The 25,670-nt window shown below is 39.5% G+C and overlaps 1 protein-coding gene across 6 annotated transcripts in view; it reads right to left on the reverse strand.

Annotated features, from left to right (window-relative positions):
* The window catches only part of myocd (myocardin), a 654,082-nt gene that overhangs the window by 19,316 nt on the left and 609,096 nt on the right, over positions 1-25,670 (reverse strand). For all 6 annotated transcript variants that reach the window (XM_073025871.1, XM_073025872.1, XM_073025870.1 and 3 more), the window contains 2 exons: positions 24,822-24,983; positions 12,354-12,529 (listed from right to left, as the gene is read on the reverse strand). In XM_073025871.1, coding sequence (XP_072881972.1) covers positions 12,354-12,529; positions 24,822-24,983 — 338 coding nt within the window. The remainder of the gene's footprint in view (positions 1-12,353; positions 12,530-24,821; positions 24,984-25,670) is intronic.

Raw genomic sequence — 25,670 nt, forward strand, 5'->3', positions numbered from 1 at the left:
AGGAAGTGAGATATCGGCTTTTATTGACTGAAGAACAACACTACATCCTGGGGAAAATGAGGGAGAGCAGCAGGCCACAGTCGCCTTTATACAGGGGTCTGTGGGAGGAGCCACAGGGGCAGTCAGCAGGGTCTTGGGAGGAGCCACAGGAGCAGTCAGACAGGTATATCTAGTTCACCACGGTACCCTGAATCAGGATGGAGAGTGGGGAGAGGAGATGCTTGGGGCTTAGGGATTAAAAGATAGAGGAAGTGTGAAGCTAAATGATCAATCAAAATATTTTATGGATCCATACGCAGTTAAAGGATGATTGCAATATTACTAGGGTCATTAAAGGACAACTGGGGGAAGAAAATTAGAATCAGGTTTAACATCACTGGCATATGTTACGAAATTTTATTGTTAGCTGCAGCAATACATTGCAATACATAATAATAAAAACTGTGAACTTCGGAAAGTAGTATGTATATATAGTGAAGTAGTCTGATGGCAGAGGGGAAGAAGCTGTTCCTGAATCGTTGAGGTGTGTACCATCTCCCTGAGCACAATAAGTAAGAGGGAGTTCACATCAGGTGAAATGCAATGCTTCACTTGGGTTTTTCCTCAGGGAGGTAGTGCTGTGTGATATATGATGAGTAGCAAAATGGATATATTTAAAATAGAAAATTGCATACATTAAAAGAACCAAACTCAAAAGAAATGCTATTTCTCTGTCCAAATCAATTACATTCAAGCCCTCTGAAATAATCTGGACATCAACAGTGTTACTGTTCATATTTGTAATTTGTGAGAATATGATGTCATGGAAAGGACTGTTGGTTAGCTGATACAGTGCCTACAGTGCCTATAAAGGGAATTCACCCCCCCCCCCCCGGGAGGTTTTCATTTTTTATTGTTTCACAACATTGAATCATAGTGGATTTAACTTGGCTTTTTTGACACTGGTGAACAAAAAAAAACTCTGTTGTGTCAAAGTGAAGAAAGATCTAAATGAATTACAAATATAAAACACAAAATAATTGAATGCATATGTATTCACCCCTTTTAATAATCCACATCATATCATCACTGATGCAGCCAATTGGTTTAGAAGGGACGTATGCATTTTAGAAGACACTGGACCCAGGGTTGAGATTTTTGATTGGAGAAAGGCTAACTTTGAGGAGATGCGAAAGGAATTAGAAGGAGTGGATTGGGACAATTTGTTTTATGGGAAGGATGTAATACAGAAATGGAGATTATTTAAAGGTGAAATTTTGAGGGTGCAGAATCTTTACGTTCCTATTAGGTTGAAAGGAAAGGTTAAAAATTTGCGAGAGCCATGGTTTTCAAGGGATATTGGAAACTTGGTTCTGAAAAAGAGAGACATCTACAATAAATATAGGCAGCATGGAGTAAATGAGATGCTCGAGGAATATTAAGAATGTAAAATGAATCTTAAGGAAGAAATTGGAAAAGCTAAAAGATATGAGGTTGCTTTGGCAGGTAAAGTGAAAATAAATCCAAAGGGTTTCTACAGTTATATTAACAGCAAAAGGGTAGTGAGGGATAAAATTGGTCCCTTAGAGGATCAGAGTGGATAGCTATGTGTGGAGCCAAAAGAGATGGGGGAGATTTTGAACAGTTTCTTTTCTTCGGTATTCACTAAGGAGAAGGATATTGAATTGTGTAAGGTAAGGGAAACAAGTAGGGTAGTTATGGAAACTATGATGATTAAAGAAGAGGCAGTACTGGAGCTTTTAAAGAATATAAAAGTGGATAAGTCTTCAGGTCCTGACAGGATATTCCCTAGGACCTTGAGGGAAGTTAGTGTAGAAATAGCAGGGGCTCTGACAGAAATATTTCAAATGTCATTAGAAATGGGGATGGTGTATTGCTCTTGTGGTTCCATTAATGGAAAGTATTCTTAGAGATGGTATATATAATTATCTGGATAGACAGAGTCTGATTAGGAGCAGTCAACATGGATTTGTGCGTGGAAGGTCATGTTTGACAAATCTTATTGAATTTTTTGAAGAGGTTACTAGGAAAGTTGATGAGGGTAAAGCAGTGGATGTTGTCTATATGGACTTCAGTAAGGCCTTTGACAAGGTTCCACATGGAAGGTTAGTTAGGAAGGTTCAATTGTTAGGTATTAATATTGAAGTAGTAAAATGGATTCAACAGTGGCTGGATGGGAGATGCCAGAGAGTAGTGGTGGATAACTGTTTGTCAGGTTTGAGGCTGGTGACTAGTGGTGTGCCTCAGGGATCTGTACTGGGTCCAATGTTGTTTGTTATATACATTAATGATCTGGATGATGGGGTGGTAAATTGGATTAGTAAGTATGCAGATGATACTAAGATAGGTGGCGTTGTGGATAATGAAGTAGGTTTTCAAAGCTTGCAGAGAGATTTAGGCCAGTTAGAAGATTGGGCTGAAAGATGGCAGATGGAGTTTAATGCTGATAACTGGGAGGTGCTACATTTTGGTAGGAATAATCTAAATAGGACATACATGGTAAATGGTAGGGCATTGAGGAATGCAGTACAACAGAGTGATCTAGGAATAATGGTGCATAGTTCCCTGAAGGTGGAATCTCATGTGGATAGGGTGGTGAAGAAAGTTTTTGGTATGCTGGACTTTATAAATCAGAGCATTGAGTATAGGAGTTGGGATGTAATGTTAAAATTGTACAAGGCATTGGTGAGACCAAATTTGGAGTACTGTGTATAGTTCTGGTCACCGAATTATAGGAAAGATGCCAACAAAATAGAGAGAGTACAGAGGAGATTTACTAGAATTTTACCTGGGTTTCAGCACCTAAGTTACAGAGAAAGTTTGAACAAGTTAGGTCTTTATTCTTTGGAGCGTAGAAGGTTGAGGGGGAACTTGATAGAGGTATTTAAAATTATGAGGGAGATAGATAGAGTTGACGTGGATAGGCTTTTTCCATTGAGAATAGGGGAAATTCAAACAAGAGGACATGAGTTGAGAGTTAAGGGGCAAAAGTTTAGGGGTAACACGAGGGAGAACTTCTTTACTCAGAGAGTGGTAGCTGTGTGGAATAAGCTTCCGGTAGAAGTGGTAGAGGCAGGTTTGATATTGTCATTTAAAGTAAAATTGTATAGTTATATGGACAGGAAAGGAATGGAGGGTTGTGGGCTGAGTGCAGGTCGATGGGACTAGGTGAGAGTAAGCGTTCCGCATGGACTAGAAGGGCCAAGATGGCCTGTTTGCGTGCTGTAATTGTTATATGTTTATATGGTTATAAGTAGTTAAATGGAGATCACATGTGTGCAGTCAAGGTGTTTCAATTGATTGTAGTAAAAATCTGCCTGTATCTAGAAGGTCCAGCTGCTGGTGAGTCAGTACCTTGGCAAAAACTACACTATGAAGACAAAAGAACACTCCAAGCAACTCAGCAAAAAGATTATTGAGAAACACAAGTCAAGAGATGGATACAAGAAAATTTTCAAGTTACTGAATATCTCCTGGAGTACAATTAAGACAATCATCAAGAAATGGAAAGAACACAGCACAGCTGTAAATCTGCCTAGAGCAGGCCATCTTCGAAAACTGAGTGACCGTCAAAAAGGGGACTAGTGAGGGAAACCATCAAGAGACGTATGACAGCTACGGAGGAGTTAGAAGCTTCAGTGGCTGAGATGGGAGAGACTAAGCATACAACTGTTGCCCGGGTGCCTCACCAGTCACAGCTTTATGGGAGAGTAGCAAAGAGAAAGCCACTGCTGAAAAAAACTCACATGAAATCTCAGCTAGAGTTGCCAGAAATCATGTGGGAGATCCTGAAGTCAGCTGGAAGAAGGTTCTATGGTCTGATGAACCCAAAATTGAGCACTTTGGCCATCAGACTAAATTCTATTTTTGGCGTAAGCTGAACAACATGCATCATCAAAAACACACCATCCCTACCATGAAGCAGGGTGATGGCTGCATCCAGCTGTGGGGATGCTTCACTGCAGCAGGCCCTGGAAGGCTTGTGAAGGTAGAGGGTAAAATGAAAGCAGCAAAATACAGGGAAATCCTGGAGGAGAACCTGATGCAGTCTGCAAGAGAACTGCAAGTTGGGAGAAGATTTGTTTTCCAACAATACAATGACCCCAAGCATAAAGCTAAAGCTACACAGGAATGGCTCAAATACAACAAAGTTGAGGTCCTGGTCTGGCCAAGTCAGAGTCCAGACCTCAATCTAAATGAGAGTTTGTGGCTGGACTTGCAAAGGGCTGTTCACTCACGATCCCCATGAAATCTGACAGAGCTTGAGCAGTTTTGTAAAGTAGAATGGGGGAAAAATTGCAGTGTCCAGATGTGCAAAGCTGATAGAAACCTATCCACACAGACTCAAGGCTCTAATTGCTACCAAAGGTGCATCTACTAAATACTGACTTGAAGCAGGTGAGTAATTATGCAATCAATTATTTTGTGTTTAATAATTGTAATAAATTTAGACCAATTTATGGAAATGTTTTTACACTTTGTCACGAATCTTTTCTGTTAATCAGTGTCAAAGGGAGGAGGGTGAATACTTTTTGTAGGAACTGTATATAAATGGGGATGAGAACATGTTCTGGAAACTGTAGACCAGTCAGCTTGGTCAGCGGTGGGAAAAATAATGAAAGGAGAGGACAGAAGACTATCTCAAAAAGTATAATAATATCCAAACTTTCTTGTTTGCTTTTGAGGAGGCAACCGTTAATATAGCAGATCCTGATCTTTAAATAGCCATTGTTATTGATAGATTAATGAATGTCAGAGAATGCAGAGTCAGGATCAGAACGGGTAGTGAATTGGTCTGGGGTAAAGTCAGAAAGTGCAGCCAAATTTCTGCAGCTTGGAGCAGAAGAAGGAGAATAGTTAAGTTCCACAATAATCGGTGTTAGGATCACCATTGGTCAAAGTTTACAATAGTTATTTAGATTCCACGATCAAGAACAATTTGTAAGTCGATAATGCCAAGAGGAAGTGGAGTGGAATAGACCCTACTGAAGATGACTGCAACAAAATTATAGAATTATGGAAATATTTAATATTTGCAGAATGAATGAATAATTTTCAAAAAATCAGGGCAGATAAATTCAGGGTAGCAATTTTTACTGGATAATGCAAATGTGGCAAAGCAGTGAAGCAAAGGGTATGCAGTATAAATGCACACACTACTAACGCACTGTTGTCAGGCCACTATAAATTGCTAACCATTTACTGCATTTATTTTTGGAGGGACAGAAATACTGTTCCCTCTAAGCTGTGCAGGTGCACGGCCGCGCAGTGCCAGAAATGCTCCAGCGCACACAGCCTTTGCTGATGCACAGCTGGAATTTTATATTATTTTATGTTAATAGAATTTTCAAATTGTGCTAATAAAATTTTGAAATCTGTTATATAATTGTGAAGTTCCTTGTAATTAATGTCTTTATGAATATAGTCCATAAATTTTCTAAATAATAAGCGTACTACAAGCTTTACTTTGAAACATTTTAGAGCCTCAATGTACTTGCATTGTTACTGTGCCAAGTTGCAACACTGTTAAAAAAAATTGTAACAATAAACACAGAATGGAAGCCACTAGCCTTTAATAAATCGCCAGCTGGCTAAATGCCGACAAAAAATATTCAGCTACTATTATGAACTACGACACAAGGATTTCCTCAAAAATATTGCAGCAACACTATGATTTTAAATTTGCCATCTCTGAGAAATTTAAGATAGGTCAATTAAGACAATCATTGATATGTTGAACAACATGCTAAGAAATGGGAAAAAAAACTGTCAATTCTTGTTGACGTTGTTGGAACGTTTCAAGCTTCCAGTTCTGTCTGCAAATGTTGATTCAGGCTTTTGAATTCAATGAAATGTATATCCAGGAACAGACTAGAAGGGGAACATTTGTATAATTTAATGAGGATTAAGACACATCTTTCATCTGGATGTGAAATTCATCAGGGCAATGTTTACAGACAATGGGTTTACAATAAAGACAGACGGGAAATAGGTTACAAAACCTGAAAGATTTTCTTTGTTTTGTATTTCATTACACTCTTTAATTAATAAATTAAATCAAAAGCATGTGTGATTTTTCAATTTTCATTCTAAATATTCATTGTATGCATATTACAAAAAATATTTAAAGTGCTGCAGTTTTCAGGCTGTGTATATTTTTTAAAAAATTCCTGCTCAGAGAAATGGTCAGTCTGCACAGCTGAAAAAAAATTGAGGGAATGTTGGACAGAAATGAAAAATAGAACTGTTACGTTAAACCTGGATCTAATATTTGTTAATCTACAGTTTGAATACTCCGCACATTTCTGGTTGCCGTGTTCTTAAAAGAGAATATAGGCATAAGAGAAGTTGCAGATTTACACCAAGAACAGAAGGGTTAACAATTCAGGTTCCTGTTTTCCTTTTATGGCCTATTAGATGTAAAACTTTTATATGGTTTCTCAATAGGCCCCTTCTTGAAATCTATATGTAGAGGCTCCCCTTTTATCCAGATATCCCACCCTGCAAAAACTCATTTCAGGGAAGTAGCAACCCCATATCCATTCCCCGTCGACCTCCAAGGGTGTATGTAATACTTTGTTTAGTGATTTTTTTCTAATCTGTAAACCAAGTTGGGTATATGCAGAAAATGTGACATTAAAATATGTACTTACATTATCATGGAATTGTTTTTTTATTCTATCACAACTTTAAGCAAGTCTACAGGAAGTTTGGGCTCGTCACATAGGACATCAATAGAGTAGCTCTTTAGTAGCTAGTTTAAATAATGTTAGCTATGCTAATGAGTGAATGACACCTGTTAAATTCACCTCAACATGTCTTTTACATTTTAACCCACCATGGGCAATAGAAAAGACACTGCTGAAAACAGTGCAGCGAACAACACTGGCATTATTTTCGAGGTCGACTCTAAAGCCCGCCCACAGAGAAAACTGATAGGTCTACTTAGCACGAAGAGAGACCAATCAGGATGCTCCCTCTCGCTCTCCCTCTCAAAAAAATCGATTTCTGGGATATTGTATATAATTTGCAAGCATCAGGGAGCTGCTATCAATACGCGGGAGATTCCCAGAACTTCCGGGAGAGGAGGGATGTGTTTTATCCACCCTGAAGGGTGCATCTTTTAAGACGTTTTCAAACAAAAACAATTAAGTGCAATTTCCATTTCATAGGTTGTCTTTTCTTTCATTCATTCTGCAAATAGTTTAAATTTGCATTTTGCTTTGCAGATCGAAGGGTAGGTGTTGGGGAGATCAGAGACGGAGGGAAACTGATTGTTTTTCCTTTCCTTTTGAAAGTATACCCTCTTGAAACTGATTTACAGCACTGGGCTGCACAGGCTGGCACTTGTTCAGGCAGGTTCCCTTTAAGCTCCCTGAAGCTACACTCACTGGAATTGTGAATGCGTGCTTCTGCAAGAAGAGACTGCATCTTCCACAGGTCAGGCACGGGAAAATGAAGAAAATGCAAGCGGTGTTCAGAGAGGCTTTGCATGCATGGAATTGCACCAACATGCCTGAAAACGGTGTGTTAGGACATCATATGCATAGTTAATTTGACAGGAACAGAGCAGAAATTGATCCACACATTATTTACAGGCTAACAATTATGCACATATTTACATTGGGATTTTTAAACATCCGGCGTGGCAGCTTGTGGACCTTGAAACAAAATCAGAAATGTATTCATGGTAAAACAAAAAGAGCCGCTGGTGGAACTCAGTGGGTCAGGCAGCATCTGTCGATGGAAACGGACAGTCGGCGTTTTTTTGGTTAAGACTCTTAAATTGGACTGAAAGAGTAGCTGGGAGACAGCCTGTGCCGTGAGAGGGGGAGGAGTAGGGCAGGTGGCAGGCTAAAGGTGGATCCAGGTGAGGAGAGGGTGGATTGACAATGGGGTGGGGGTGGGGGTGGGGGCGGGAGGGGAAGGGTGGAAAAAGCAAAATGTTGGCGGATGTTAGTAATGGGGAAAGATTGTTTTCCCTGGAGCAAAAGAGGTCAAAGGGTGATCTGATAGAAGGTTATGAGAGGCACACATACGATAAATAGTCAAAACCTTCTTTACCCCCATGGGTGGGTTATCAATACCAAATGGCTATACATTTAAAGTGGGAGAACAGAGTTTTAAAAGGGTCTGAGGGGTAAGATTAGTACACAGTGCTTGATGCCTAGAATGTGTTGCCTGGTGGACTCAAATATAATTACTGCATTTAAGAGGCATTTAGACAGACCTTACCTTAAATAGAGAAGACGTAGAAATAAAATGTCGTGATACAGGCAAATGACAGCTGTGAAAATGTTGGCAGTCTCAAAATAAACTGCCAACCAATTAAGATATAGATGAGAATGTATTTCTCCATCTACCGAACAAAAAAACATTGGAATTCTCTACCCAGGAATCAGTGGTTACTTAGTCATAGAGTATACACAAGACAGCTATCTGTATACCTCGGGAATCAGTAATGGTTATAGGAAAATAGTACTGAGGTAAGATTCAGCTGCCATGTTTCATCGGTTGAAATTATAATTTGTTGCTGAACAGAGGGCAAGACCAGAACATATGTGTCAAGGAAGCTACTTCAGAATTACATCTATCACAAACAGGATTTATATGAGGGTAAAAACAAGCTAACTTATCTTCGGACATATGAGCCCTATGAACCACCTTAAATTGTATCAAAGTGTGTCTGGCAACACACTGAAGAGTTATTAACTAGTTTAAGAATTTTCTCCCATTTCTCTGTAGATATAAATATTTGAAGTTCTCTTTCCCACTCATTCTTAATTTTATCAGATGTACCTAGACGTATTTTCGTAATAAGATCATAAATAATGGCTGTTAAACTCTTCTGATAGGGGTTTAAACCTAAAAAATTTTCTGTAACTTCGATTTGATGTGATATCGGAAAGGTAGATAAAGTGCATTCAGAAAGTTTCTAATCTGTAAATATCAGAAAAAATGTGATCGAGGCAAATTATATTTACTAGACAACTGTTCAAAAGACATAAAACAACCAACCAAGAATAAATCATGAAAGCATGTTATTCCTTTTGTTTTCCATTAAAAAAAAAGCTTCATCAATTCTAGATGGTTGGAAAAAAAAGATATAATAGGACTTGACAGGATAAATTGATTCAATCCAACCAATTTATGAAATTGAAACCATATTCATATTGTATGTTTAACCACTGGATTCATCATTTGTTTATTCAATTTAGTAAATGCAAAAGGAAGCGTAGCTCCCGAATTAGAAGCCAGTGAAAACCCCAGCGGTGGAAATGTTGGCAATCTCAAAATAAACTGCCAACCAATTATGATATAGATGAGAATGTATTTCTCCGTCGACCAAACAACAAAACATTGGAATTCTCTACCCAGGAAACAGTGGTTACTTAGTCATAGAGTATACACAAGACAGATATCTGTATACCTCGGGAATCAGTAATGGTTGTAGGAAAATAGTACTGAGGTAAAAAAAATAGCTATAATCTTATATCATTATACATTACCTCACTGCCAGTGAGATAAATTCTAAAATCATTTACGCTAATCCGCTGCTGCAACTCGTGTGGAGACTGATTTAATATCGTAAGATATTATATACACGAGTGCTTTCTACCAGGGTTCTGATAGATTTTTGGCTGGCCAGCTTCTATGCAACTTGAAGGCAGACCTCTCTGCTCAGCGTATTGCTCACCTGAACATTTCAGCTCTGACTTGTATCGTGACACTCTACCCTCTGCCCATTGTTGACCACTTTCTCCTTGAGACTTTTAATCTAGTTTAAGCAGGCTTCTCCAAGACCTGACTCAAGATGAAAACTGCAAACATCTCTGGTGCATTTCAGTTCCCATATCCATCGTGTCGACATTGATAATTTAAGCAATTCTTAAATAATCATGGAGCTTTCAGTCAAATTGTGAGAGCATTTCCTCCCGTCATGGCTTGAAATATTTAAGTATTTTTACTTTTCCCAGTTTATGAATCATTCCTATGAGCTTTTGAAAAGTTATTTTCCAGTTGTCTTCTTCTAAATTTCACCAATCTTTTTCAGTGTAGCATCCCTTACTTGGTTCAAATATTTCCCTTCTCACTTTGCTATAGTACTTCATTTTCAAAGTTCAAAGTAAGTTTTATTAACAAACTACATATATGTCACCATATACAACCCTGAGATTTATTTTCTTGTAGGCGTACTCAACAAATCTACAGAATAGTATCTATAACAGAATCAATGAAAAGATTACCTAAGGTGTTTAACCAGAATGCAGAAGACAACAAACTGTGCAAATCCAAATATAAATAAACAGCGATAAGTAATGAGAACATGAGATGAAAAGTGAGTCCATTGGTTGTGGGAACATTTTAATGATGGGACAAGTGAGGTTGAGTAAAGTTATCCCATTTTGATCATGAGCCTGATGGTTGAGGGATAGTAACCGTTCTTGAACCTGATGGGGCAAGTCCTGAGGCCCTTGTAGGTTCTTCCTGATGGCAGCAGAGAGAGGAGAGCATGGCCTGCCTGGGAAGTGGGGATGCTGATGAAGGATTCTGATTTCCTAGGTCAGTATATCATATAGATGTGCTCAATGGTTGAGAAGGTTCTACTGTGATTGAGTGGGCCAAATCCATTACTTTTTGTAGGTTTTTCCTTTCAAGGGCATTGGTGTTTCCACACCAGGTTGTGATGCAGCCAGTCAATATACTCTCCACTATGCATCTATGGAAATTTGTCAAGATCTGTCACAATTTTGGATGTTGTGCCGAAATTGCTAAGGAAGTGGAGGCACTTGCTGTGCTTTTTTGCGACTGCATTTCCGTTCCAGTTCCAATATGTAGTCTAATCACAGCAATACAGAGTTCAGAGTATGACTGAACTTCATTTATGCTTTTTGGGTCTATAGTTCAACAGTTTACTTGCTCCATTTCCTCAACGGAAAATGAATGACTACAACCTCGCTACAAGGAGGCTGAATGGGCTCCTTCTGCATCAGCTTGATGAAAAGTCTGCATGCCCTGACGACCGAATGACAGAACGACATCCAACAATGAAGCTATATTTGAGGATGCTTTGGGTCGGAAAAAGGGACATCTGCTGCACAGGCTATTTGCTCTAACATAGAACATAGGAACAAACCCACGCTGAACACAATGCTAAATTACTGGAAACCTTCTTTGGCTATACACGCTCCCTACCCCTCCACTCCCTGCACATTCGTGTATCTAACAGCCTCTAAAATGCCACTCTTGTATCTGCTTCCAGCATGACCTCTGGCAGTCCGTTCCAGGCACCCACCTCACTCTGTAAAAGTCTCCTCTAAATTTATCCCTTTCTCCCCTAAAATGCATGCCTTCTTGTATTTGTCACTTCTATCCTGCATAAATATTCTGGGGCAGCCTCCCTGGTCACTGGAGAGGCACAAATCCTTGGTATGACTGAAGTCCTGCCATCTGCAGGGCAGCACCGCACTTGTGTGTTTAAATACTTAAAGGTGACCTAAAGTCATTACAGCCCCAGCATCTTGACAATTTAGGTGGCCTCACTGCCCCTCCCATTAGCAAAGATCACATTCCGATTGCCAAAGTGCCACAAATCCACTCAAAGTGCAGGATTTGCTTAAGGGTATTGTAGAACTGCAAAGATTAACAGCGCCGCCAGGTTATTTGGCTCTAAGAAGAAAGCAATCGCATAAAAGTAAATCAAACAAGTAAAAACTCTCCGCACTCTACTCCCTGGGACTGCACTTTCTCTGTAGTTGTTAGACTTTTTCTGCAATCTGTTATTGTTTTACTTTGTCTCATCTCACTGTGTAATGATTTGATTTATACGAACAGTACGCAAGACAAGCTTTTCACTGTATCTCAGTGCATTTGACAATAAGAAGCCAATTCCAACTGGCAGTCAGTAGGTATGCTGTGGACATGGGAGCTTTACTCTGATGTGGTTCCAACTTCAGACTGAATGAGCTGATATCTCAGTTAGACAGCACAGTTTGAAACAATGTATCAGTAAAATTCCTCCATATTGACTTTAAAGGGTACTGCTATTAGTTTCTACTACAATCCACAAGGCAAAAGGAAGATGGATTTTATGCTGCCAGTAGAGAAGTACCTTGGACTACCTCTACCCAAGGCTCTGCTCTCACTGGACACTAAGGGGCTAGGTCCCGTGTAACACTTGAAGTGTGCATTGGTCAAACAAAAGGCCATATTGGCATCTTGACTCAGAATGATTTAGCTTGATGAATTGACTATGAATATAAAGTGTACTGTTTTGTATTTCTCATGCATATATAATTTTAAGATTAAAGTTCATCTTAAAAGCCTCTGCAGATAGAGCAACCCCATCTTACCTGTATTGTAGTGGTTGCGAGAGGCGACGATGACTCAGTGAACTTTGTTTCTGAAGGCAAACTCTCTGATCCCTGCGATTCCTGACTTCCGGGTTGTTCTGGAGACAGAGCGTCATTGCTGCTGTCTTCTTCAAAGGAAAATGCATCAGGGGCCTTTGGGAAATTAACTTGGCCAACTGTTGACAAAAGGAAAACCACAAATAGACACAAACTAGTTTCGCAACCATCAGGAATAAGCAGGCAGAGCTTAACTTTTAACATCTAAAATCTATTTGAACTTTGAATTATGCAAGTAAAGGGTTTTGAGATAGTAATAACGGATGTAGGGACAAAAACAACTGTGTGTTACTTTGATATTGAAGGAAAATGCAATATCAAAATTGAACACTAATTCTCAATATTTATTCTAAGAAAATTATCTAAATATCTATTCCCTTCTCACACATCCTTATAATAATGAGCCTGGAAACAACACTAAGGCACTAATCTTTCTGGATTCTCTTGATTATTGTCCCCAAATCACTTTAAAACAGACAGGAAGTCTTTAGTTCCTGGTTCAGCAGGTGGGTTATTCTGAAACTTTTGGCTACTGATGTATTTGATCAGCATGAATTATTTTTGAAAGAATTTGACTCACAACATTAAAAAAAACACAGAGACACACAGCAGGCCAGGCAACGTCTGTGGATAAAGAAACAAGAGTTAATGATTTAGGTCTGAAACAGTCTGTCAGAAGTGGCGAGTGACCTTGAACTGAAATGTTAACTCTGCTTCTCTCTCACACACACACTGCCTGTCCAACATCCTTGGTTTTTATTTCAGATTGTTTTTTGACCCTCATTGGATCCCATGTTCAGTTTAGAAGTTACGGGTGAGTATCTCTTGGCACTTACTATCATTTAGCAAGTCTGGAATACTTGAGTGGTGGTGAAGATCCTGTACTCAAAGCAGAAGTCCTACTCATGACCTGTTAGTTGTGCTTTAGCATCCAGTGATACACCATGAATTTGTCCCATGGAAAGCCTGCCTATAAACCTGTTCTGAGTTAGCCTGGCTTAGGTCCAGCAAGTAGACGTGTTTTTCTTAAATAAAAACTAAATACTAACGATTTGGGATAACTTCAGTTTGCTACATCTTTAATTTAAAAATGCTAAAAAAAAAAATTAACCTTCTGACAAGACAAAGTCAGGACATCAATAAATGTGTGGCATTTCCCCCCCCCCCCCCTCATACATCATAGCTGCTAGTATATTGTAAAGAATTCATTACTGATTACTGGAAGTCCAACAACGGAAACTTTTTTTTACAACTGCACCATCAGCTGATATTTGCTCATATTTCCAAAGACTCCAGAGTTGCCATTAATCTGCATTTGGGATCTCAATCCTGCTTTCCAATGCAACACTTCACAGCTGTGCTGAATTCTTTGGTAAATGAACACGTGGAATTTATTTCACTGAAACCTTTCAGTGTTATTCAGCAAAGTCAGCCAATAATGAGCAAAAGCACGTCAGACATTATTTTTGTACGAGTTAAAAGTCAAATCCCCAAACTGTCTTTGTTCGCATGCTTAGAACCTTATGATGCTATACAGCGAGTGAATGATTATCAGTTTTTTCTCCACCGGATGCAGTCTGCAGGTTTACACACAGAATTTATGCCATAAAACCACAGCAATCCACGAGGAGCACCCAGTGCCATTCCAGCAGTTACTCAAGAATTCCAAGCGGTAGTAGAACCATGGTGGGTGGTTTCTCTGCAGTTCTGGGAGGGCTTGTTGGAAAATCCAAATCCAAAGGAATGTTCCAATAGCACTGTCATCTTACAATAATTTATAACAGATCTGAAACCAAAACAGTGCTACTGTGCAGTGTAAGAAAGTCCAAATCAGAAGAGACACATCCATTATATATTGCTTATATGAATAAAAAATTACAAATTCTTTTAAATTGTATTTCTTTCTACATCAGTAATATTTTCATATGTCTATTCTACATCTGATTTCATTCCCATTCTGTTATGGATTGATTTGACACATCCTCAATTGTCAAAAACAAGCCATCAGACCGATTAACACACACATCCACCTACTAACTCACCCCACTACCCCTACATACACGTCACCTAGTGTCACTTTATGTACATACAATATAACTTGCACATTGAGGTTTGTAGGATTGCTTTTATATTTATTCTGTTTTTTATACTTATTGTATTTTTATGCTGTATCAGATTCAGAGTAGCAATCATTTTGTTCTCCTTTACACCCGTGTATTGAAAAATGACAATAAATAATCTTCAATCTTTATATTAGTGGCACCATTAACGTCCACTGAAAGTACATTCACTTAACTGTTTCTTTCAAAAGAATGATCTGAGTATTACAAGCCAATGTGCAAGAATTTCCCTGCACAAAGTTGGAAAAGAAACTGCACAGCGCTAAGCACATATTAGCATTATGAATGTGTAGCATAGTGGGCAGCATGGTAGTGTAGTGGTCAGCACACCGTTTTTCAGTTCCAGTGACGTGGGTTCAATTCCTGCAGCGGCCTGTAAGCAGGTTGTATATTCTCCCAGTGACTACATGGGTTTCCTCCAGGTGCTCCAGTTTCCTCCCACAGACCAAAGGACGTACTGGTTGGTAGGTTAATTGGCCATTGCAAATTGCCCTGTGATTAGGCTACGGTTAAGTCGGAGGTTACGGAGCATCGTGGCTTGAAGGTCAGATAGGACCTATTCCACGCTGTATGTCAATAAAAAACTCAGCTGGTCAGGCAGCATCTATGAAAATGAATAAACCATGGGTGTTTTGGACTGACACCCTTCTTCAGGACTGGAAAGGAATGGGGAAGATGCCAGAGTAAAAAGGTGGGGGAGGGGAAGAAGGATAGGTGGAAGGTGAAGCCAAGTGGGTGGGAAAGATAAAGGGCTGGAGAAGAAGGAATCTGATAGGAGTGGACCATAGGAGAAAGGGGAGGTAGAGGGGATCCGGGGGGCAGTGATAGACAGGTGAGAAGTAAATGCCAGAGTGGGTAATTGAAGATGAGGGGAGGGGGAGGTAAATATAATGATGGAAAGGAGAAATCAATATTCATACCATCTGGTTGGAGGCTACCCAGACAGAATATAAGGTGATGCTCCTCCATCCTGACGATGGCCTCCTCTTGGCATAAGACGAAACCATTGTGTGCACTTTTCTGGAGGAAATATCATGGTCAATAATGACATTCCATTTTTATTTTCTGGTGTGAGATCTTTTTCAGGTGTGTATTTTTTCTGGTATCCACTTCGTTCAAGCGAAGCCCACAATGGTGCAGTGCCTAACATTCATCTCCAGGGAGATTTCCAAACACAATGGCCTAAACTCCCAGCGCAAGTAAATTCTACTGATTGCTCCACAGCATGGCTTGAAGGGACACCGTGCTGCACAAATGTCAACTGAACTGACCCAAAGTAGGATCTCTCTCACATCACCACCAAGTGGTTTCAGTAGATTCCCCCTCAAAACCTAGCGGCTGGAGTAAATCCTGTAAATAGAGGGGCACTATCATACTCATTGAATGAGGAGAATTTGGCCCATTGAGTCTGCTCCAATCATGACCAATTTGATTTTTCCAACCACATTCTTTTGCCTTCTCATTGTAACTCTTAACTCATTTACCAATCAAGAACCTATCAATCACTGCCTTAAATATATCTAAAGACTTGGCATCCACAGCTATATCTGACAACAAATTCCCACATTCACTACTCTCTGGCAAAAGGAATTCCTCCTCATCTCTGTTCTAAAAGGACATCCTGTTATTCTGAGGGTGTGTCCACAAAGCTGACCCTCTCCTATTAATGGAAAAGTCCTCTCCATATCTGCTCTATCCAGGCCTTTCAGTATTCAGTAGTAAGGGCCAATTCCTGAGGTCTGTATTGAGAATGTATACACTGATTAGAGTCTTTTCTGAAATGGACTGGTAACACACAGGAAGCCCAAGTGCATTATCTTTTGAACAGGTGCTAACTAACTTTGCTGTCTTTGTAATATTTCCTAATTAGTGTTAGATTGCTAATGCCACATTAACAGCATCAACTGCAGCAAACTTCTATTCTACCAATCTTTCAGTTGATTTTACTGTGGATGGATTTTACATTTTACTTTGTGGACCAAATACTTTTAAAAGATGTATAAAAATGTCACACGTATAAGGTAACAGATTACGTGCTTTCATAACAGATCTTTATCGGGACAAGGGAATGCGGATTGCTGTAGAGGGAGGTCTTGTCATGACTCATAACGTGTTATTTCATACTCTGCTTGCTATCATTCCCTCACCCAGATAGGACAGAATGGTCTTTTTGTCATTTAACAAAATGCGGCTACTACATGAAAGAACATGATGTTCTTGTGGACTGAACGAGAGAATGAAGTCATTAGAGTTCTTCCTTTAGTCATTTGGTGCTATTATCACAGCACCCAAATTGCCAGGAAATTTTCCAGGATTATAGTATCAAACTGACAACAGCTCTTGACCCCAGAGGTCTCCTGATAAGTGAAGTGTTGAGAATTAAGACCGATGGCAGAATACTAAGTAATGGAATGGATATTGCAACCTGCCATGTGACCTGACATAGAGCAACCTGGCATTTATCATTCAGTCACACACTCAGATAGCAAGGGGAAAACAACAGCACTTCATGCCAGATAGGAGGAAAACTTGTTTTACTTCTACCACCCATACATTTGGTGTCTAAATATCAAGTTGTAGATGGTGACCTCACAGAATATTTTCCAGCAAAACATCTCAATGGGTCATCTTTTAACATACACAGATCTGCAGAAAAAAGCAAAGTCCCACACAGTTGTTGTTGCAATAGTTAATGTTGCATTGTACTGCATCCAACTAGTACAAGACATTGCTTGATTCGAATAAATGAGGTAGTTAATTCTGTAAAACACTTAGTGAACTGCTGCCAAACAACTTCAAGAAATCTATGGCACCACCAATCAGCTGCATCCAATTTTAAATTCTTCCTTTGAACAGAGCAGCAAAGAATTATTAAGTAACTACAACGAGACTTGGATGGAGAACTGATAGACTTATGTTTTCTTGCTGATAGGATCTTGATATAAATTTAATCCTGTGCAATAGATGATTTGCCTCGTAGTAGAGGTGCCAATTATCCCGGATAGAATCAAAGTTACAGAAGGAGAAAAACAATGATTTTTTTTTGTTGTTTTTTGGAGACAAAAATGCTCTGAAGATATTGTAAACATTGAAAGAAATACCATTTAATCAAGATGGGTGGGAGAGGAACTTCAATGATGAAACCATCTAGACCATGTTAAGCCGGAGTTGTGAATCTTTTCCAAGGGCTGGAAGAATCCTATCCTGATTTAGGGAGTCTCTAAGCAACTCCTAGCATACAGCTAAACTGGACCCTGCTTTTGATCTCGGTGACCACTGTTTTAATCTCACTCAGCATCCATGGGACAGAGATGCTCTGAGTAAAGGAAAATTGCCAGAGTTACGTATTAAAGGCGTGCTTTCCTGAGGAACAATATAATGAGCTAACCAAGTTGCCTCAAATTAGAAGTGGCTGTTTCTCCATCATTAGTAGCCACAGACTATATCAGCACAAAACTCATTAAAAAAAAATCTTTACAATTAAAGTTTACCCGTTTGCCTCATTATCCAGTAGTAGTCATTGTAAATGACGGTTGAATATTCTTTTACTAAGAATTAAATACACCACTGTCTCTTTTCCCTCTAGCTGAATTCAGCTGGCTTTAAATAAACTGAAATGCATTCTCCCAAGACACAATGTTCTAGCCTATAATCACCTCACCCCTTTGACATAAAGGAAATTACAGGCAGACGCTCCACATGACTTAGCTGCACAAATGCATAGACACATCTGTAGTAGGTTTGTCATTGTCACTCTCATTTAAAGATGCCATTTCGCATGATTTATGCTGACTACTGCAGATTATGCTGACTGCGGAAAATATCAAGAGAGCAGTATTTATCAACTGATAACAAAACTTAGAGCTCTCAATTCCAACCTGGACATCGAGAGGCATGCAGGCATACTTTAAGCGGCAGAAGGTCAAAACTGTTGACTATAAGAAAACTGTGAAGCTTGTCGACAGGCTCCTCCGGTAGTGTTCCAACAATTATTCAAAGGCCTTAAATTCTTAAGTCTTTCATTGTGAAATTAATTTCATTCCCAAGTTTGATATGTTGACATATTTCATTTATTAACTTTTACTTTCTTAATGAAAATGTGCTACTGAAAGTGGGGTCAATTGTATTAGGACTAAGTTACATGCATGGAAAATTTTTTCTTTGTATTCCAAGTTACTTTTTTAATAAAACTTTAGATTTCATTTTAAAATAAGGAATGAATTATGGCTGCAGTCAGCAGCTCTCTGGTAACTGAACGTAGGACAGTAAATGTTGGTAGGCTCCATTATAGTGCAGACCTTCAGATCCAATCAATCAAATGTTCTCAATCAACATGTATACATAACACTTTGCAGCAGGGAACTCAGAAACGGAAGTTACTGCTGAATTTCCCGCTTTAAGCCCAAAGAAGCCACTTCATAGGCTTCTATGTTATAAGGGATCAATGGTACCTTGTGGCACGCCACAGAGATGCTTTGACATTCAGAAACATGCATATATAGTTAAATTTAATCAACCTATGAAGAATTTGATTTAAAATTTCAAAAGTCCTAATATTTTTGCTAAAATGCTCTTTCAATTGATATCTAGTACTCAGTAAAACAAGAATCAAATTAAATGACATGTTAAAATATATCATTGAACCAAATAAGGTGACTTGTCAACTGAGTCTAAAAAGCTTTAATTGCCTATCATTTCTGTTCAGGAACAATCACAAATGATGTCAAGATGACGGGTAGCACACTCTTTCCCTATCTGCAGCTGAGCTAGTGTATGAACCTACTTCACCAGGAGACCAGTAGTCTGTTGTAATCTCTAAACATAACGGATTCAGCCACTATGCTGGACTTTATCCTCCTAAGCTCTGCATTGAAGGTGCTGACAAGGACCTGGGTATAAACAGTTTCTGATTCACCCTTCAGCTATGCACAAGATGTCAGCAGACAGCCAGCTCAACATTCATCTGCTACATCAAATTACAGTTCAACTTGAAGATCATTTCTTGTAAACTTGGTAGTGATATGAACATTTGTTATGGCTAAATATCTATTTGTTAAGCTTTTTAATTTCAGCTCAAGGGCAAAGGCGGTATAATTAATTCAGTCTGTTGGCGATTGGGTGTAATTACACCTCAGATAAACTGTATTGAAGCAATTGAGCACAAATAGTTTAATAACTTTTGAACAATGCAATGCTGATTAGAAATGTAATGTGTCACGAAGAGTTATCTACAAAGAACAATTTCAACCTACCACGGTTTTCTTTCAATGATTCATATTAAGAAAACACTTAGGGAAAAGTTGATGATGGATTTAAAATTTCTGAAATTGCCTCACTGCTTTTTGATTTCCTCTCAGTGACAAACTTAGGAAAGAGAAAAGGAAAATGCAAGCTGGAGGTAAATCTTCTTTCCTGGAGAGGTTGCAGGAAAAGACCACAGGTCTGGTAATAGAGACTATAGAGACACTATATTCTCCCGTCCTTAGTCCCTGCAAACATGAATCTGCATAACTCTGTGGCAACTGACCACAGATGCAGAAGTTCTAAACTTTCTGATACAATGTTGTTAAGGTTTTCTCTGACTATCCTACGCTCTTTGAGTCCCATAATGCCTAGGGGCGAGAATGCAACTTCCTGAATTGCTTCACTGAAATGGATCTTCAGTGACCTTTCATCTTGCGAGTTCAATGAACAATGGATTTCTGGACAAAGGCATCTTTTTCATGGCAACAAAAAGTGACTATGTTATCCAAAGCTAGAATAGAGGTGATCAGACAATCACTGTACATCTCATAAACACGGTGACTGCAAATGCTCAAGACTAAATAACGTACATTATATAAACACTCAGACACAATGTATACACACTAATTCATGGAGTAACAAACACACAAATAGGCCTAACCGGTACATCAGTGGAGCAGCAACACATCGCAGCAGCAGTGGAGGGAAGCAGGTGGTGGTACGATCGCCTGGCTTAGGGGCATGTTTCATTGTGTTTAGTCATCCACCCATATATTTAGGCTATTCTCTAGTTTTTAAAGCAAATGGCTCCTTGAATGAGTCACCCTTGTTGATGATAACTTTGAGGTTGTCGTTGCAGAAGCTTTTATCTTGTCTGCACTTTAAAATTATTGTTCCGATTGTCAATGTAGCCAATTTCAAAGAGGTGCCAACATCAACCCGACGCTCACCAGCTTCCACATGTCCTGTCACTTGCAGTTTCACATCCATGCCGTTGCTTTTCTTAGACACCTTAGATGTACCACCCTCACTGGAAGCTGCAGGTCTTTTTCCAGACATGATGGGTGGGAAAAAAAGGAATAAGTTGGCGAGGGAGCAAGAACATTTACACAGGCGATGGAGGCAGAGCGTGAACTAACAGGTGATTGGCTTAGAGCGTATGTAAAACACTCTAACTGGCCGATTGAATGTTTACTGTACTGGCGGCCACCCTTGAAAAGTTTCAGGTGTTGTTTAGAATGAATTTTATTCATTTTTAAAAATTTCAATAAAGAATTGAATATCCACATTGTAACATATCAGTTTACGTGGGGTCTGAGTAACTATACCAATGGATTTGTTTTTCTCTGGAGAAATTATCAAGAGTTCACCAAAAAAAATGCTATTATTTCTGTTACCTCTACTATAAACAAAGACTGTTTTTTGGGTTAATTAACTTGGTTTACTGTGCAATAGACTGTATGAGTAATACTTGACAATCCAGTTCGAACACATTGCACAACATGGTGTTATCATGCTGTAGTTTACCAGCTAAAAACCTCCTGCTGGAGTGGAATTCATCTGGGAAACTGTTCAACCAACTTCCCAAACTGAGGTCACTCCAAGTTCAGCCACTGAGGTGGAGTAGATGGATTATAGTTGTATGTACTCATGTCCGGAGGCTGAGTTTCTAGTCATTAATAAGCCAATGAGAAAATGGTCCCAATGTTTAACATCCACAGAAGTTATCAATCATTATCCCTTTCTGTACAATACCACTCCCTACCCCCCCCCCCCACCCCACCCCAACCACAAGCAAAAAATCTGTGCAATGAGGCTGTCATGGAAGTCATGGAACAAATCCTATCATCTTGGAAGCCACCTCTGAGTGAAGGCGGGCATCAATGATTATGTTCACCACTGTCTTCAGAGCATCAGTACAGACTCTGACCATCTGAGGAAAAGAGTATTTGAAGATCAGGTCTGTCACAATGTTTATGACTTACTGGGCAGAAAGGGCAACTGACTGTAAAACTAGATCTTTTCACAGCTAGAAGGGACCTGGTGGGCAAAGGAAATGATTTAAACATGTTGTCCAAGTCACCATGAATGGGTGGACCACAGCGCACTAAATCTGCAGCACAATGTTGTTTATGACATCCGTAACTGGAGAAGGACCATTTGGGACGACACTGGGAACCTTGATTCCATTTGTCCTGAGCAATCGCAAGCCCAATGTAAGCAGTGGAAAGAGCACAGTTACTCACAGGCAATTCACACACTTGTCTGTGAACTTCCTGCCTTACAGCTACCTTACAATCCACAGTGGAAGATTTATTTTAGTTAATGATCTTGTTGGGCTAATTGTAAGGAAGTAATGTTATAACGGAAGAAACTATTTCTCAATTTACGTCCACACATCATATTGAAACTGGTATAAAATTCCAGAGTACATGAAGTTACCAACATTAAAAATATGTTTTAATTGTAGATTTTCCTTCCTGTAAAAATATCAGGAAGGAATAAGATTAGCGAACTTATATCCTGAGTTAAATATTAGAAATTCCATACTGCAGGGCTTCCGGGAGATTTAAGTGTTAATTTCTCCAAGAATGAAGACATCTAATGATAATGATGCAAACTGAGCTTCTCAGGAAAAAATGCTTTGGTCAGGAATATAAGTACATTTAAAAAAAAAATAATGCAATTACTTCCAGACTCTCCTTTCAAAAGGATGTTGCCATTACACTAATTGCACAACCCCTGGCAAGACACTGAAGACCAGTAAAAGGGTTGGAGGCTCTTCTTCCAGACAGCATACAGGAGGTGAATGTTACGCTGAAGATGTATAAGATGTCGGTGAGGCCCAATTTGGAGAATTGAGTGCAGTTTTGCTCACCAACCTACAGGAAAGATGTAAATAAGTTTGAAAGAGTACTGTGAAAATTTACAAGGAATTTGCCAGGTCTGTAGGACCTGAGTTATATGGAAAGATTGAATAGGTTAGGACTTTATAACAATACTTTAGTATTGTGTACAGTTCTGGTCACCGAATTATAGGAGAGATATCAACGAAATAGAGAGAGTACAGAGAAGATTTACTAGAACGTTACCTGGGTTTCAGCACCTAAGTTACGGGAAAGGTTGAACAAGTTAGGTCTTTATTCTTTGGAGCGTAGAAGGTTGAGGGGGGACTTGATAGAGGTATTTAAAATTATGAGGGGGATAGATCGAGTTGACATGGATAGGCTTTTTCCATTGAGAGTAGGGGAGGTTCAAGCAAGAGGACATGAGTTGAGAGTTAGGGGGCAAAAGTTTAAGGGTAACACGAGGGGGAATTTCTTTACTCAGAGAGTGGTAGTTGTGTGGAACGAGCTTCCAGTAGAAGTGGTAGAGGCAGGTTTGGTATTGTCATTTAAAGCAAAATTGGATAGATATATGGGCAGGAAAGGGATGGAGGGTTATGGGCTGAGTGCGGGTCAGTAGGACTAGGTGAGAGTAAGCATTCGGCACGGACTAGAAGGGTCGGGATGGCCTGTTTCCGTGCTGTAATTGTTATATGGTTATATGGTTTATTTCTTGGAACGTAGAAGATTGAGGGGAGATTTGATAGCAGTATACAAAACTATGAGGGGTATAGATGGGGTAAATGCAAGCAAGCTTTTTTCACTGAGGTTGGGTAGGATTACAACTAGAAGTCATGGGTTAAGGGTGAAAGGCGAAATGTTTAAGGGGAGCATATGGGGAAACTTCTTCACTCAGAGGGCGGTGAGGGTGTGGAACGAGCTGCCACTGCAAATGGTGCATGCAAATTTGATTTCAATGTTTAAGAGAAGTTTGGACAGGTACATGGATGGTTGCGGTACGGAGGGCTATGTTCCTGATGCAGGTTGATAGGAGTAAGCAGTTTAAATGGTTTGGCATGAACTAGATGGGGCGAGGGGCATGTTTCTGTGCTGTATTTTTCTATGACTCTATACCCTCTCAGTTGCAGGATGTTTCTAGCCAGATAACTGTGCAGGTGAACAAATTATAAGCCACCCACAGGTTACAAACGCCAGAATTATGGACACCTGTACAAATGAACAAGCTCCTCTAATTCAAAAGTCTGATGAATGTATATACATTTGTTCTTATGAACAGCAAAACTAGTTTTCTTGCTGTCCCTCTTTAATAATTGTTCTTTCTTATTATCTTTTGTGTGTTTGGTGCCATTCATTATAATACTGTTATGGTTACTACAGTGAGTGATTTTTTTCATATATTCTGATTTAAGTTCAAAATCGACTTAAGGACATCTGTAAAATTGGGGCCCATTCATTACCCGGGGCAGCCTGCAAAGGAAGATTGGAAGCTCTGAAATGGTTCAAGAAGGCATCCCCTTCTCAAAACATTCTGGAATTAGCAATAACGGCACTTTGCACTCAGACCTATAGCCTGTACAATGAAGACAAAGGAGTATCAATTCCTTTAGAATTCTACTGATATTGGTAAACCAATCTATTTGTTTTGATAAAAATCAATCTCAATGTTGAATTCTTCAATATAACACACAAGGGATAATTACTTAGAAATTCATTGATAGAACCATAGAACACAACAGCACAGTACAGGCCCTTCAGCCCTCCATGTTGTGCTGACCCAGATATTCCTTAAAAAAAAGTACTAAACCCACACTACCCCAGAACCCTCCATTTTTCTTTCATCCATGTGCCTGTCCAAGAGGCTCTTAAATACCCCTAATGTTTTAGCCTCCACCACCATCCCTGGCAAGTCATTCCAGGCACTCACAACCCTCCGTGTATTAACTTACCCCTGATGTCTCCCCTAAACTTCCCTCCCTTAATTTTGTACATATGCCCTCTGGTGTTTGCTATTGGTGCCCTGGGAAACTGGTACTGACTATCCACCCTGTCTATGCCTCAAGATGGTTTGTTGTGCTAAATGGGGATTGTACTTGAGGTGGCGATGGTCCCCTAAAGTGTTCCTAACCGTACTGATTCTGAGATTTCTCGGCATGTAACGGTACAAATCTCAAACTCTGATTAAAGGTAAGCTTTGTAAATACCATTGATTGCCTCTTTCACTGCTGAGTCCACTGGAATTATATTCTTCTTCACCAGTTCCAGAGGTCCGGGTCTTTGGGCTATCTTCTCATTGAGATCATCGGCCAGCCTTGCCCGCTTGAGCTTCATCTGAGTTGCTTGAAGTTTACCCTCTGCAGGTGTATCTTTTGGACCATAAAGAGAAACTTAGTGACTGGTCATTTGAAATGATTACAAAGCAGATCCTGCTAGCCCAATAAACTACACTTCACGCCCCCCTCCCCATCTACTCAACCACACCTGGAAAGGCTGTCATTTCCTGGCATGGATACGGAGGCCAAACCCCACTGGACCTTAACATCCTGGAATGTTGGGCAACTGAGACTCTGGAGTGAGACAAAACAGACTGCAGATGCAAGAATTCAGAACAAAGAGAAAAAAAAACTAAAAGACCTCACCAGGTTAAACAGCAACTGTGTGGGCAAAAGGTGCAAATCAGTTTCGGGTCAAACCCCTACATTAGGTAGTCTGAGAAGCCAGGTCCTGGGGTCAGTATCAGCAGCCATAAAAGCCATGGGGTGTGTTTTCTAAATACTTTTTAAATGTCTCTGATACTTAGAGTCATCTAAGAAAATAAAAATTCATACAAGATTCAAAATTACACTATTAAAAGGGTTACCTAAAATACATTAAAAATAAAAATACTGAATTTAAGTAAAAGAATAAAACAGGTGCTTGAATCATTTCCCTGCAATCTCAATTCACATAAATGAGTTCGCAGTTCTTGCATCAAGTTAACCCTGCATGGGGTCTGAGAGGCTATGCCCCAACGTCTTTGCTGGGAAGTCCCAGAAAGGCTCGGATCTGCAGCA

This window comes from Hemitrygon akajei, chromosome 22, assembly GCF_048418815.1.
Source record: "Hemitrygon akajei chromosome 22, sHemAka1.3, whole genome shotgun sequence".
Taxonomy (NCBI): Eukaryota; Metazoa; Chordata; class Chondrichthyes; order Myliobatiformes; family Dasyatidae; genus Hemitrygon; species Hemitrygon akajei.